Source organism: Typopeltis vanoorti, chromosome 1, assembly GCF_054136105.1.
Source record: "Typopeltis vanoorti isolate ZY-2024b chromosome 1, IOZ_Tvanoo_1.0, whole genome shotgun sequence".
NCBI lineage: Eukaryota > Metazoa > Arthropoda > Arachnida > Uropygi > Thelyphonidae > Typopeltis > Typopeltis vanoorti.
The window spans coordinates 125,704,236-125,720,975 of NC_143549.1; the positions used below are offsets into that span (position 1 = coordinate 125,704,236).

The window sequence follows — 16,740 nt, forward strand, 5'->3', positions numbered from 1 at the left end:
TGTGTGTGTGTGTGTGTGTGTGTGTGTGTGTGTGTGTGTGTGTGTGTGTGTGTGTGTGTGTGTGTGTGTGTGTGTGTGTGTGTGTGTGTGTGGTAAAAACTACAAACTATATTTTCCGAAAAACTACAACGACGCTGTAGTTTTCGGAAAGATTTAAACCGGAAATTATATTTATATTCTGAACAAATTCAGAATATATACAATCCTGAAGTTATTGAGTACTTTTTGATAGTTCTGTTGATATAATCAAGTTGAATAACTCGATTATATCCACAGATCATGCATAAGTTCACGTGAATATCTTACGGCAAGGGTTCTAGTAACATTTGAGGAAGCAGAAATGCCATGTTTAAATTACAAGTTCAGAGACCTTAAATCTGAACACTAAAGTGTGCTTTTGCGAAAAGAAAGTTAGAAGAGGATAACAGTTGAACTTCAATTTACCCATCATTTTGACGAATGAATCGACGCACTTTCGTTCATCAACATTCAGTGTGTAAAATATATGGAGAATGTTATTTATATTACAGTGCTCGTTTACTCTGCTATTTCAAATACCAGTACAATTCAATACGATACTTACCCTGTTGCAACCAAGCATCCTTTTAAAGAATTCTTCTTGATTTTCAGAGGGAATGGCTTTTTTCATCCAACACTCGTAGGCCTCTTGCAGTTCCTATTAAGTACGACATGTTCATAATAATAATTTTAATTATAGACATTTTGTGTTTTCCATGTCATTGAATTACTGAGTTTTAATAATCCTCCTTTAAGTTGTAAAATGTAAAATGTAACAACAAACAGTGATAGAGAGAGTGTGAGAGAGAGAGAATGTATGTGAGTAGATTCTAAAATATCGAACACAGTTTACGTACCGCACCAATATGTCCGCATCTGCAGTCCTTCCAAATCCCTGTGCAAAGAAATTTGCCAATATATTTAAGGGTGGGACAGTCTGTGACATTCTTTTCAACCATACACCTTCCAAACGGTGGTAAAATCTAAAATTGATAAAAGTATATCCACCATTAATGAAAAGACACTAAATATTATATGTAGTGTGATAATGTTTTATAAGTATATCAGCTTATTTAAAACCGAAAATATATAAGAAACGAAATAATTACTGATTCGTTCATTAGAAAATTGTTCAGTCGCGCAATCAGTTCTTTAATAATGACGTATTCAGAACTGGGAGAAGCGTTTAAATAGATTACCATTTCATTTTATTCAAGAATGCAATGTTTAAGAAGCGTACAATAAATGAAATATATGAGCTCATTGCATAAGCTCTTGAGTATTAAAATTCTCTACTTTAATGCTTTTGTTGTGAAACATTTTTGTGAACAAGAAGGATGTAGCACGGAATAACAGTAAGTTTGTTCTTGATACAACTATTGCATCCATTTCTGTGTGCTTTCTTCTCTACTCCAGCGATTACCTCTCATCTAGTCAAATTTTTATAATCTTGTTCATAACATTGAATAATGTCCTCATATATTGGTTTCTCACAAAATCTTCAAATTCTGTTTGTATATTGGATATGAATTAGAGTGATCTGAATTCTCACATGGCCTCATCGCATTTATTGCCTAACAATATCTGACTCATATTCATTCTACAGATATTTTAATACATATTGTTTACTTATCTTGTACAATGATTCCATTACTCCTCTTATTCCATTTCCTGAATAGCAATTGATGATTGTTAATTTCCAGTTCAACTTCAAATGTTCCATGCTAAGTATTCACGTTTTAAAAACTGCAAAGATTCCCTTCAGAAATGTTTAATTATAACACATAATGAACTCAGTTCAGTTTTTTGTAAATAGAGTAATAGTAATAAAAACTAGAATAACGACATTAAAACTCATTACGAAAAGTAAGTTCAACGTTCATCATACTGTTTATTCTCCTGCTGATAAACCAAACATTTATTTAACGAAATGCATTCATTGCCATTCGTTGTATGCTTCGTTGTGCCTTTTCATGTTATCCTTTATTCAATGCTTAAGTTTTTACAGCCTGCGTGGGTAGCTGAGTAGTTAGTGTGTCCGCTCTCCAGCCAAGTAGCTGTGGGTTCGAATTCCACAATGGGCATGGATATTTGTAAGTCTCTCATATTAATCTGTGTAGAAAGGGCGACTTTACTACTAATTCTATCAGAAGACTTCCTCTCAAAACTCGGTTAGGTACAGGAGTGACCAAATGACGTCTGTAGACGTCAAATGACATGATATTTAAAATAAAATATATTCCTATGAACAATCTATAGTGGTGACTAACAGCTAACGAAGAACTACATTTTTACCAGTACATAAAAACATTTCTTGGCTACAACAAAATGTGCACAGATTGTTTTTGCCGGCAGACTAAAAAATTATTCAGCAAAACATGTGTGTTATAACTTTCATATACATTAAATTCCAATAAATTTTTACATTAATTTGTAAAGAAAGTTAAACATTTCCCAAAGACGTGATTAAGAAACGAATGTATAGTGCTTACATAAATCTATTCGGAGAGACATTTCTTTATGGAATTTGTGAACCCCGAACTGCGATTCAGCTTTCTCAACGTCTTATCAAACTTAGCACCAAGTGATTCAAGAGTTCTTGAGGCAAACTGGTTCACGTCTCCTTCTCCTGCAGAGAAGAAATAGGAACTTGTTTGTTTTCTGGAGGAAAATCAAGAAACCACGCATCTCCATATTGCGTCTCACACTTGCTTCATTGGGTTGAGATCTAGGATGCGTTCTGACCACTTGATTCAATTATTATCCTTGGTGGCCACAAATTTTTCCATCTCTCGTATACGAGGTGGTGGGGAATTGTCATTAATAAAAATCAATGCTTTCTCTACAGCACAACGAACAATTGGACATGACGTTAAAGAACTTCGTTGCAATATCGTTCACTAGTCATAGTTCTTTCCAGCACTTGTATCTCGGTCCCTTAAGCATACGTCACCTTACACCATCACACCATCACCTCCGTAAACATCCATTTCAAGAACACTCTCGCAATGGCAATCAGTATCACTTTCACGGCAGATTAAGTGTAGTCTAGAATCGTAGTAAAGAATAAACGACTCTCATCCATTAAAGGTGCATTATCACATTAGTATATTATCCGATTTTTATGGATAAAAACCCCATGAAAACATTTCGACGGGCTGACCAGCTTACTTCCAACTGAACTTGGTGCGTCGATTATGTTTTGCTGTTATAATCAAAGATCTGGCTTCATTCTCCACGGTAGAGTGAGGGAGACCTCTCAGCAAACGTTTGAAGCACATACCATTGGTATGAAAAGCTGCAACAGATTATAGATAAAAAGCAATGTGAGATTCCACACTCTCACTGTCAATATCAGTCATTCTGTGGTCTTCTTCAAGCTTTCCAATATTTCTTATCAGCGTCAAATCATCCATATGATATATATAATATATAAGATATTACAAGTGTGCAACTTTATTCCTTCAGGAAAAGAGCTTGATCCCTTTGCGCTTGATTCGAATCTTTCAATTTCTATCCACTTTCCACACGTAATGGTCAGTTGCACAGATTTCCTCAAGGTGATTCCTCTGAATTTTTGGTTGTAATCTTCACAAATAATGTTATCCCATATGTTACTGACACCACTGTATTTCTTAAAATTAGCTACAGAAAGGTTTTTCACTTGGTTGTAAATAAATTAAACTTCCCAAAATAGTATATTATTGTTTAATCCTTTATCCAAATGTGAGCAGAGAATGTTGCACTTAGAGTTTCTGTCCAACAAGATCACTTGTACATATATGTTCCGCCAGAAAAAACTAGCTGAAACTACATTTCCGCTCAGTGAGAAGCAAAAACAGATTACTAAGCCGAGCATCTATATCTGCAAGCCGATAGCCAGAACTACTTAGTTGCCACTTCAATACAAAATATACCATAGGCAGGCTTGTTATAAAATGCAGTGGTCGAGACCACTGTATACGTAAAATGACTTCTAAAAAAACAGGTGATACCTCAGATCGCTGTAACCGCATTGAGTGACCTGAAGTATCAGTTTAACTCATTAGCTCTCGATCATTCAGACAGACTGAGCGGCTGTTCTACTCAGTAATTCGAGCACACCCGGCTTGCGAGCAGAACCTCTAATCTCACAGCGAAATGCATCCACAGAACGGCCCGGTAGAAGGTCACATCAATAACAGAATCTATATCAAAGATGAACATCTAATGGAATGCAGTAATCGAGACCTTTGTATAATTGAATGATCTCTTACTAAACGCTATGCCATCCTTCAAATCACTCTAACTTCAATGAGTTTTAACCCGAAGGATATTATAACATATTAGCCTCCATTAATCTCATGGCTAGTTTTTCCAGACAAAACCTGCAGAAGCCTCAGCTTCACTCAAGGCAGGCAAAAACCACCACACCCATATCATCAACATCCTCAGGCCTACAGCCACACCGCTCATATCCCGAGACAGAGCGTCCACCGAAGGACTCGATAAGATGACAACAAAGGCAATAACATAAGCAGATGACTAAAATAAATGAAATGATCTAGACCACTTCAGTGTTCCCACATTCATAGAGACCTGTTTCAGAGTAGCTCTTCTTCAAAACTAATTCGTTCCCTCAGATCACCCACCCTCACTGAGTCACGCGAAGGGCCATTTAACTCAATAAATGTCGATCACTCAAATCATACTCAACAGTGGTTCTACTCACTGATATGACTCTATCAACGACAAGTTCAGCTCATCACCAGGGAAAAGCATTCACCGAAGTGGCCTAACGTAGCCTGTTTAAGTGGGGACCTGTTCCACAAACTTGATTGATCCATCATATTACCCAGTCGATTAATTAACCGAAGGATCATAGCCACTCGTATCCCGCGGAAAAGCATCTACCGAAGAGAGACCACTTCAGCTGACTCATCAAAATTACAGGTTTTCACCAAACCTCGGGAGAACCCAATGACTCGGGTGAATCCATAGCTGACCCATTCATCGAGTGATCCAAATGATCATCTAACTCATTAGACGGGGATTCTACTCAGTGAGAGGGTAATACGTAATACTGAATACATCTCTCAGGGTTGACTCTACCCAGTGACAGGCGCACCCTCCTTTTTAGCATATCTGATCACATCCAAGGAAAAAGTATTCACCGAATCTGCGGGCGATCTCTCAGATCACTCATCCGCTGGTGACCCAAAGAATCATTTTACTCATTACCAGGCGGTGATTCTACTTAGTGGCATGCTCACCCTGCCACCAAGCAAAACTCTCAGCTGTGGCCAATCCATCACAGAGCAGAGCCGTTCATATATCTGGGAAAAGCATTCACTTCAGTGATTCCAGTCCGTGGAACCCATTCAACGAATTTTCCCAAAATACACGTTAAGGGAATGCTCAAAAAACCCAGGCAATCTTCCAGGTTTTTTCATTTCAAGTAATCCAAAGGATCATTTAACTCATAGTAAGGCGGCGGCAAGACCATCTCAGCGGACTTCCACATTTGCACAAAAGTGTATCAGTGGAAGCTAGACGCAAAAGGACACCAAGGTTGAAGTAAAACATAGTTCCTATATATATTTCTCGAAAACGTAGTGAAAGGACTAAAATAATGATAAATATCGATAAATGAAATTAAAAACATCATGAAATTATATTCCAGATTTATCCCTGATCCTATGGTAAATAAACAAAGTTTAAACACTAAATATCTTCCCCAGTAGGTTACTTCTATGCAGAAGCTGATGAATCCGTCTCCTTAAAACCCTTCCCATTAGGTATAGCATTATACACACCGGACGTTGTATGTCTCGTCGTAAGGGATGCCAAGGCAATTAATGTGAATTTATTAGCTTTATATACAAAGAGGCTACTCGTTAAATCAATCAAAAACAAACTTTTCTTGCACTTGGATAAACGATTAAACAACATTATATGTTGTTGGCTTCCTTAAATTTATTTTTTGGTGCCTTTAATAATAATGTTCACTTTGGAGAAATTTCTTCAGCAGCAGTGATGCATTTCTTACGGATTGGCTATTTCAGCTTGCGAAATAGATCGAACTCTCGACAGCCATTTAAAGACTATATGGAGAGGTGAGTAATGTGAGAGATCTATCACAAATTTCCTCATAAGACCAGATACTCCAATACAAACATTAAGAAAAAATACTTACCATAATAACTATATAATAATCATAATATCCATAATACTCACATGATATACGCTTACAGATTATGTGACGCTGGAAAGTTTTCCGTCATTCTCACTGGCCATACATGAGCAATATACATAGTTTTGTTTCTTAACAGAGTCACAACTGAGAGGATATGAAAGAGGTTTCCGCGTTTTATAACTAACAAAAGTCCTGAAACATTCTTTTGATTTACCTGATATCCACTACACTTATCGATGCATAACAAGTAGTTTGACTTCGTTATTTCGGGCAGGGCTAAATGAAAAATACAGATCGAAATATTACTCACACAGGAAAGTGTTAACACAACAAATAATGAAAATGTATTTTCTATATTTTTCCATATCTATAAAAACAGCAAACATTTTTGTTGAACTTCTTAATTTGATCACAATCAGTTAAGAGTTCTTGTCTCACAAATGACAGTCATCTGATCTGTACTAAGTGACACGTAAACCCCTTCATTATACCCTGTAATGTGAGAGTATTTTATACTATCTCAATAAAAGATATATACTTACCACAAAAAGTGCACAAAATTGATCCTACGAATTCCAGAAAGTTTGTAACCGAGCTATGAGGAAACGCTCCAAATAAGAAAATTATGAAAATTAACGAAACATGCATGGTTTCTCTTCGATACTTCTCAAAATGGGAGATATTAATTCAGGTTCTTTTTAAGCTTAACTCTTGAAGCCTTTGGGCCTTTCTTACAACTATATGTGGAACTAATAGCGATAAATATCTAGAGTATGCAGTTTAGTAACTTTTTCCCCACGGGAAAGATTACAAAAAGAAATGCTCCAGGGATTACACCAATGAAAACTCGACACAGTGACCTTCAATCGCACATTCTTGTATTTTCACCTTCAGTATCTGCGCTTTCTTCAAATGGCCAACCCAACTTAATTAAGATGCAAGATGATATTATCCAGTACATCTATTCCTCGTTTCTCTCCAACCAGTTCGTACTTTCTAATTGTGAATAAATTGTAATTAAGAATTAAATTACAATAAACTTATTTTTAGCAATAGTAATTGGATACAAGTTAAAATAGCAACTCATTACATTATTACGTTTATTGACAGATAGATATTAAATTTGTTTTAATGATGATAAAGTGTCGTCGTTTCACTATAAGTTATTTATGCATTCCTCAATCTAGTTTGATTGCTCTCGTTCTCTCTCTCTCTCTCTCTCTCTCTCTCTCTCTCTCTCTCTCTCTCTCTCTCTCTCTCTCTCTCTCTCTCTCTCTCCAACCATTTCTCTGCTATTAACAGCGAAGTGACAAAACCTCACATACTCTTTAACGCGCAACTGACTCATTAAAAGATCTGTTGCCGTACAGTAATATCAGTACAATTAGTACGATAAAAGTTATAAAGTACAGAAACAAACTCTAGAGACAACGTGGAACGCTTTCAAGTTAATTCAGACCTCACGTAACTAGTTTGGAGAGGCTTAACATAAGTTAATGAAAGTCATCCATCCAACACCTAAGTTAATGATAACTTGAATAGTGAGAATATGCCTGTCGAGGACCCAGTAATTTATCGGTTTTTGAAGAAATCGTTTTTGTGTGAAAGATCTGGTTCAGATCTCTTCTAATAGACTATAATTAAAGGTGAAATAGCTGGTCTCCTACGGTTGGTGTTGAAGATTTTACTCACTGAATGTCGTATTTTTCATCCGGTAATTGATTAAGCCAGGGGTCGGCGAAGCGGGATAAATTACCCCAAGTGGGGTAAAAATGAAATTCTTGGGAGTAATGAGGACTCAAAAGACATAAATAAAATTATATAAAAAGCGCGTTCCTTTTTAATACAGAAATGTTTCTTCTGGCAACACTGCATCTGGCCAAAGTAACATCCGTGTTTAGGGGACATCACGCCATGTTGATCTCCAAACAATTTGGCTGCTAAGGCGTTGTCGATTGGCTAAACAGATATTGTTTGTCAGTTGTCTATTACCCGCCGTAACCTTATTTTTGACACATGTGTTTTTGCTTTGTTTAAGACGATTTAAGTAGTTATTTAATTTATTTCAATAGTTCTATTTTAAGGGTAAGATTTTCATTTATTCACCATATTTCAGTTTTATGTCAGTTCGGTATTTTGATTAATTATTTTCTCCTTCCTGGATTAATTTTCGGTGGTCAATAAAATTATTAAATACTGCCTTCGTCTTGAGGACATATCTTAACGCCACGTTTACCAATTAAATTTTTGTAATTTTAAATGAACTAAAAAAACTTAAATTCAATCACTGGCTTTTTTATCCTTCATATGACATTAATTGGAAAAGGAATATACCAGGAAGAGCTCCTTAATTATGGGTTTACCCAAATTATTATTATTATTATTATTATTATTATTATTACACACACACACACACACACACACACACACACACACACACACACACACACACACAATAACTTGGAATGTATTGATGCGTCGCTGAACTGGAATCCTCAACGAATATATTGTGTTTCATTAAGTTTGTATTTTATTTTGGGTGCGTGTTTCTTGTTCATTGTATGTCCTTAGAGGTCTTTTCAGGTTATTGTAGTTTATAAGGTTTCTGTATTCAATAGGTAATTTGTTTATCATGTCTGGGATGTAGAAGTTTCACGTGGCCTTTCCATAGTGATTATTGTATTTATATGTAATATAATTAGTAGTCTGAGGTCTTGTTATAAGGTATGTATTTCTAACTGTCCTGTAGTTGGCATCGAAATAATGTTTTAGCAAGGCTGCATAGTGACATAAATGTTTTCTGTTTGTATTTTATGTTCTGACATTGCAATGTTTATAAGGTCGTGATTTTCTCTTTGTTCCCAAAAGATCAGTTTTGTCATTTTGTACTGTAGCGACATTAATCTATTTAATTTGTAGGGTGCACAGAAAGCATACGGTGTTATAGCGTATCTTAGTATATTTTGGCATAGTGCTTTGTATATTAGTGTTTTTAGGCGTATGGGATCTATGTCTTTTAACCTGTAGAGTTTGCCACTTATTGTTCGGAATTTGTTGTGTAGATGGTTTATGTGGCTATTCCAGTTCATATCTGCATCGAAGTAAATTCCAAGGTATCGTATTGTTTCAACCCGAGTGATTGTAGTGGTTTTACTGTTCTGTGTGTTTTTTTATGTTGGAAAGTGGATGCTGGATGGTTATATATTTGTTATCAACTGGTCGAGTCAGTGGATTTCTGAATATCATTAATTTTCTCTTTTCTGAGTTTAGGTGAATGGGGGTTTTCGTGAGCCAGTCTATTATCAGATTTATCTCATGTCGCATATTTGTTTGGGCTATGCTTGCGTTATTATGGATGAATATTATTGCTGTATCATCTGCGTATTATAATATCTTACCTTTGAGTGGTAACTGATTAATATCGTGCGTGTAAATGTTGAATAGAGTTGTGGAGAGTACAGCTTCCTGTGTCACTCCACAGATTTACAGGTAGCTCTCTGGTTCGGTTTGATCCGATATGTGTGATATGCTTTCTATTTTGGAGGTAGTTTGTAAGCAACCTGTGAAAAGGCCCGTCTATTCCAACATGCCTCAGCTTTTCTAACAAGGTTTGTGTGTAAGTGTATTAAATGCTTTGGTTAGATCTATAAAGACTACCATGGCTATTTTGTTTTTGTCTAAGGCGGTATTAATTACGTCTGTAAAGTCTTCCAAGAGAGATATGGTTCCCTTATTTTTCTGAAAACCATATTGTGTTTTGGGGATAATATGAAAGATCTGAATGTATGCTGTGAGTTTCTTCAGTATGATCCGCTCCATAATTTGATTGATAATTGGTAATGTTGCTATGGGTCTGTAATTGCTGATTAAATTTCTTTTTCTGTGTTTGTATATGGGTGTAATTATGGCGGTCTTTAGCATACTTGGTCTCTGTCCTGTTTTAAATATTTTATTTATTAGTTTTAGTAGGATAGGACTTAAACTAGTTGCATGTTGCTTTATATCTTTAGGTCTGATACCATTTATTCCTGCGTCTTTGTTTGGTTTGATTTGATGTATTGCTGAGAGAAGTTCTGCTTCTTTTATGGTCGGGAACCATAATATCTGTTTTGATCGCGGTTCAAGTGGAGGGCCTCGTTTTGTGATTGGGGGAATATTTCTGTGAAGTTCTTGGATGGAGTCTGCAAAGTATTGGTTAAAGTTATTTGCTAGTTGTTGGATAGGTTTTGCGTCTTTCATGAAGCTGTGTTTTATGGTTTCGGAGGCAGTGGTGTTGGGAACAGAATCTAGCATCTCATTAATCAGATGCCAGGTTTGTTTCATGTTGTTTTGAGCGGAGGTTAGTTTGTCTCTGTAGTAGCTTCTTTTTGGAGTTCTAATTTGTGTTGTAAGGCGATTCCTTGTTATCTTATATTCAGTTTTTAAAGCTGTGTTATTTGGATATCGCTTTAATTCTTTCCATAAAGCGTCATGTCTGTGTATTTCTAGGATTAAGTTTTGTGTTATCCGAGGAATTTAGGTTGTTTTTGATCGAATTCGGACTTTCTTTGTAGCCTTTTTATATATTTCATCCAGTGTAAGCTTAATGTTGTTGTATAAGATATCTGCTGAATCTGATGCCAGGTGTTCCCAGTCTGTTTTTCTTATTTCGTGGTTGATTATTTCTTCGTCTATTATTGTTTTCTGTCGCTTTTCCTCTGTGGTACATTGCATGGGTATTGTCTTGGTGTACAGGTTTAGAGCGGTGAAGTAATGGTCTGCTACTTTGCACTTTATGACTGATGCAGTGTAACTATTTGGTGGTGCTCAGACGTTTATATGATCTAGACAGGAGGCAGTGATGGTATTTACGAATATTTCTTCTCTAGTGCATGATGTTATTGTTGGTATTAGATTATACATGGATAATGTGTCTAGGTATTGTACAGTGTTGTTCTGGTTTTTATTTGCAATATTTATGTTTATGTCGCCAATTATCATTAGGTGTTCGGTTGAGCTTATTTCGTGGCTTGAAAGCCAGCAGTTGAGTTCCTGTAAGAATTTTATCATGTTTAGGTTTGGTGGCCTGTAAATAGCATTTAGTATTATGGGATGCTGTGTATTCGTGGTATTAATGATTTCGAGGCAGAGGGTTTCAGCATGCTCAAACTGATAGGCCGTTTCTTTTGCTATTAATTTTTGTTTGATAAATATTAATATTCCATCCCCCTCTTTTTGTTTGGCAGCATGATCTATGTTATTGGAAGCCTGGAATTTGGAAAGCAGTCGCTTCGTTATTAGTTATGAACACTTCTGTAAGAATAAATATATATCAATAATATCATTGTAATTCCTCAGATAAGCTTGTAATAATAACCAATGTTTTCGGATGCTTTTGATGTTAATATGCAAGATTGAGACACCTCTCGCTTGTACTGTGTTTTGTTTCCATGCATCAAGGGATTTGAAAGTACAATTACTGATGTATTCTGGTGTAATTATATCTATCTGATGGTTAACATTCATTTTTGTTGTGTGTTGAGATCTTCTTCTTGAACTAAGTTGAAATCTTTTGTTTCACTCTGGCAACCTGTCTATATCTTCCGAGCTTTTTATTTGTATGGACTTTGAACTCTGCGACTTTCTCAAGAATATTTTTCCGTCTTTGATCCATTAAAATTGATACTTTTTTTCTGTTTTTTCTTTTCTTGCTTGGCACAAAAGATTCTCATTGAAAGGTGTTAACTACTCAGATAGAAAGATTGGCGTATTGTCTTGCGATGCATTTAAATCCTTAACTACTGATTTTTTCAGTCTGCTGGTTTTTATGAGATTGTCTCTTGTAGCCTTGCTAGCCACACGAACTATGACTGGTGCGGGTCGTGGCGAGCCTTGTTTTCTGTTCTTCCTGGGAAACCGATTTATGGTCTGAATATCATTATGCTGTAGGGGGATGTCAATTGCATGGCGTAACTTTAGAACTAGGTCTCTGAGATTTTCTGTTGATTCGGTTTCTGGAAGACCGTTTATGACAAGGTCTTCTTTATATTGTTGGTTTAAAACTTCGTATTGTAGTTTCAGAGAATTAAATTCTTGACGGAGTTCCGATGTGTCTTTTATCAATTTGTGCTGCATGTCAGTTAATGCGTTAATGCTGGTTTTAATGTCTTTTACCGTTTGTAAGACTTTTTCGACTTTTGAGTTATTAAATTGAACAAACTCTTCATATTCGCTAATTTTTTTTTATTTCTTTATTCTGTTTATCAAATAGTTCTTGGACAAGATCTACCAAGCTGGCTTTTATATTTTCTAAACCTTTTTCTAGTAATAAATTTACGGAACTGAAATTATAAATGTCACCAGTGTTTTGTTGTCTGTTCAGTTCCTTCGTCCGATTCTGCCTCCGGCGTAATCAGTGGCGTCGTGGGTGGTGGCGTTTCTTTGTTCTCACTACAGTTTAGGCACTTCCATTCTTCTCGTTTGGCATTGGATTTGCGTTGCCAGGTTGTTTCTGAAAGTCCGGAACATGTAAAGTGAAGATTCCTATGGCATTTCCTGCAAGTTATATAATATCCGTCAGACGGCAATTCCTTCTACAGTTGTTGCACTTCATGCCTCACCTTTCTTCCTTTGGACAGCTGCAAAGATGGCGACGTCCTTTGTTATATATTCGTTAGCAACCGGGGTGTATGCTTCAATTTTTAGCACACTCAGATTTTGGATTCCTCTTGGCCGATTTCGATGAATTATTATGTCACTGTCTTCAGCGTGACAAGTAGAGTCACTTTATGACACTTTTAAATTAGAAACAGGAGTTAGAACCACATTAAAACTATGAAAACGGGACCAGCGATACAACCATGCAACCGTTCGTATGCCTACACAGCACCCTCTCCACGTGTGTGTGTGGGGGGGGTTGCGTGCGTGCATGCGTGCGTGCGTGTGTGTGTGTGTGCGTGCGTGCGTGCGTGCGTGCGTGCGTGCGTGCGCGTGTGCATGTGAATGCGCGCACGTGAATTTCTCAATCATAGATTTCGTAGCTTCCCAAGACAGCAAAAAAAAAACCAATACGTAATAACCAACTGGTTTCATCCTCAGATGAGCTTACATATAAGCTTCAAGGATGAAAGCAAAGAAATTAATTCTGATCCAAGATGTATCATATGTAACAAAATGCATGCAATGTACGTATCACCTGAAAACCAATGTATCTTATGTATGTATTATATGTAAACCAATGTACGTAATGTAAATATCACGTGTAAACAAATGTAAGTAATGCATCATATGTAAACAAATGTATGTAATGTATATAATAATTGTAACAAATGTATGTAATGTATATAATAATTGTAACAAATGTATGTAATGTATATAATAACCGTAACAAATGTATGCAGTGTAAAAAAAAATCTTTTAAAAGTAAATCATGAGTTTACCCCGTATGTTTGTGAGAATAAGGAAACATAATATTTAGATTGCATATGTGTAAATACTGTTGTATAATCACACCTTTTCAAACTTGAAAAAAAAATAGTAAACCACAACATGTAATATTATACAACTTATGTAACTCTGAACAATATAATTGTAAATTATTATTATGATTGTTATATATAAAAATAAAAAATTTAAAAAAATTATTAGTACTACTACGTGACACCTCCAGAGAGTCCAAGGACTCATCGTGGGAGCACATACTACTCTACGTCGCTAGATACATCTCATCCTCTCCACTACTACTTAATTCTCCAACTACGACACGACTACTACCATCAACGCCATCTATCGCCCATCATCACCACCAACAATAGTATTTTTCGTCTGTAAGTTGTGTCTGTTCTGAAGGCCGATTTGTCTGTACGCGGGATGAAAAACCCGTGTTTCAGGGAGAAAACACCCTGCTACCACAGTATGAGATCGGCTAACTCACCTTCAACTGAAAAAGCCCATATAAGGATTCCCCTGGTCACGACGAGAATCGAACTCAGGTCTTTTCCAATCAAAGGGCACAATGTTCCGTTGGTCTTCCAATTGCGCTACGGTGGCTTGCATGGCTTACAAGTAGAAGGCAAAGGAATAATGAAACTACAGTGTGTTGTCTGTTTGAAAGTACTGAGTGCAGAACCTTTCAAAAAGAGTCAATTGAACACTTGGATAATTTGCACCCACATCCAAAACCTGGGAATACTGTGTAAATTTGGAAATGTCTGTCCAAAGACAAAGACTGGACATCAGCTTGAGAGGCACATTAGATCAACGTTCAGCATCAAAGGCTAGCTTTGAAGTTGCCTGGTTGATTGCCTGAAACAAGAAACCATATACTATTGGTGAGGAATTGGTTAAACCAGCAGCTTTGAAAATGGCAGAGATTTCTGTGGTCAGGAAGATGCCATGAAACTAAATTCAGTACCCTTGTCTGCAAAAGTTTGAAAGAAAGAATTTCTATTTTAGCAGAAAATGTGCGGGAACAAGTTATTTCTTCAATAAAAGAGAGTAAATGCTTTGCTATTCAGCTTTATGAGACTACAGATGTCAGTAGTAATTCGCAGCTAATGGTGTATGTTCGCTACAAAGGTTTACATGCAATTGAAGAGGAATTGTTTTGTTCTCCTCTCGAGTTGCGATCTTATGGAACTGATGACTTCAATAAAGTTAATGAATACTTTAATAACGTTGCTATAAAGTGCGACGACTGCATTGCTGCGTCTGTTGGTGGATCTCCAGCTATGTTGGGTCATGTAAGTGGTTTTTCGTCTTTGGCGTAAGAGAATAATCCAAACATTGAAGTTAACCACTGTATGATTCATCGCTAGGCACTGGTTGTGAAACATTTGGAACCTGCACTGGAAGCCGTCATGCATGATTTTATCAAGGTTGTCAATGTTGTCAAAGGACATGCGCTAAACATGCGACTATTTCGCGAATTATGTAAAGATGGTAAGGATGAATATACAGACCTACATTATCATACAGAAGTGAGGTGGCTCTCAAGTGGAAATGTTCTGAACCGAGTGTGGGCTCTCAAAACTGAACTTGAAATTTTTATGGTTGATTAATAGCATGTTCTCGCAAATAAGTTTACAAACTCATCGTGGGTTGCACATCTCGCATATTTAGCTGATATTTTTGAGTATGTGAATCACATGAACAAAGAATTGCAAGGAAAAAACATCAATATGATTTCAGCCAGAGAAATGATTTCAGCGTTTAGATCAAAGCTTTTAAATTGGAGACAGAAAGCAGAACAAAAGAAGATAGCTGCCTTTTCAAAGTTAGCTTTGTTTTTCGAAGATTGTGACAATATTACTTTTGACGACATCGAGGATACCAAACTCAAAGAGCGGTTCTCTAATTACTTTCCAGATCTTGATTCACATACTGTCAGTTGGATTGTAGATCCCTTTAAATGTGAAATTGCTGATGTACCAGAAGAGCCTCAAGGGTTTCCAGAGGCACTTCTTGGACTTCGATCCAATATCGAAGCAGGTATTGAATTTGAAAACAAAGCAGAGCTCTCATATTTTTGGATGCCAATAGCTGCAAAGGCTTTCAAATTTGCACATGAGGAGGCAGTCAAAATGTTGCTGCCTTTTGCAACAACCTACCTTTGCGAACTTGGATTTTCCACTCTAATGAACATGAAAACAAAGCAGAGAAATCGGTTGGACCCCGAAGACAATATCCAAATTCAATATCGAAATTGCTCTGACATCAATATGACCCAATTCTGATGTTATTGTATCATAAATGAAACAACATCATTTGTCCAAAACCTGAAGAGAAAACGTTTTCAAAGAAATCCTTTTGTTTCATAATGAGTATATTAATTTATTTTATCTAATTTATTTTATACATTTTATATTTATAATTGTATTCTCCGTATAAATAGATTCAACAAACCTTTTGAATTTAAATAATTTATGATTTTCTTCCTTTCAAATCAATGTGGTAACGTAGGCGTAAATAAATATATTTTGGGGTAATGGGTAAAATATTTCCCCGACCCCTGGATTAAGTCATGCAGGACAATACATTCAATATACACAGAAACGAATATGAGCCTTTAGCTATAACCTCGATAATGATCATCTCCATTATCAGTAGGACTTATGTTTCCTAACAAAACTCAAAGTTTAGATTCGTAAGCACGATTCTTCTATGTTTTTGCTAAATACACTCTATAATTTTACTCTTATTCCTATGAAAGGTGGCATTCAGTTTTATACAAACGCCAGAAATATGCTCTGCTCATGTTTTGACTTCTGCATATGGGTCAACAGCCTATATACAGATTCATATATGTGATGGCACATGCATCGCTTTCCATCTTCGCAAATGGGATTTCACTGTGTGCTGTTCTTTTCATCCAGTAACTGAACAGAGCAATCTGCTCACCCACCTCCTGTTGTTTTTCCATTTAATCCACAGATGTTAATGACATTACATTTCGCTTTCTCATTTGGTAAATCGTTCAGTGCACAAATCACCAAACCTTTCAAAATGTTTGTAGACGCTGATGTCAGAATACCCTAAATTCAGCATTTTCAATACATTCTCTAAAGAAC

At 36.3% G+C, this 16,740-nt stretch overlaps 1 protein-coding gene across 1 annotated transcript in view; it reads left to right on the top strand.

Moving 5' to 3' along the window:
- LOC150110400 (protein ZBED8-like) overlaps nt 1–15,906 on the top strand; it is a 34,473-nt gene extending 18,567 nt beyond the window's left edge. Inside the window, exons 2-3 of the mRNA XM_090397322.1 lie at nt 14,689–14,913; nt 15,235–15,906. Coding sequence (XP_090253448.1) covers nt 14,689–14,913; nt 15,235–15,906 — 897 coding nt within the window. The remainder of the gene's footprint in view (nt 1–14,688; nt 14,914–15,234) is intronic.
- Nucleotides 15,907–16,740: the final 834 nt, after the last annotated feature.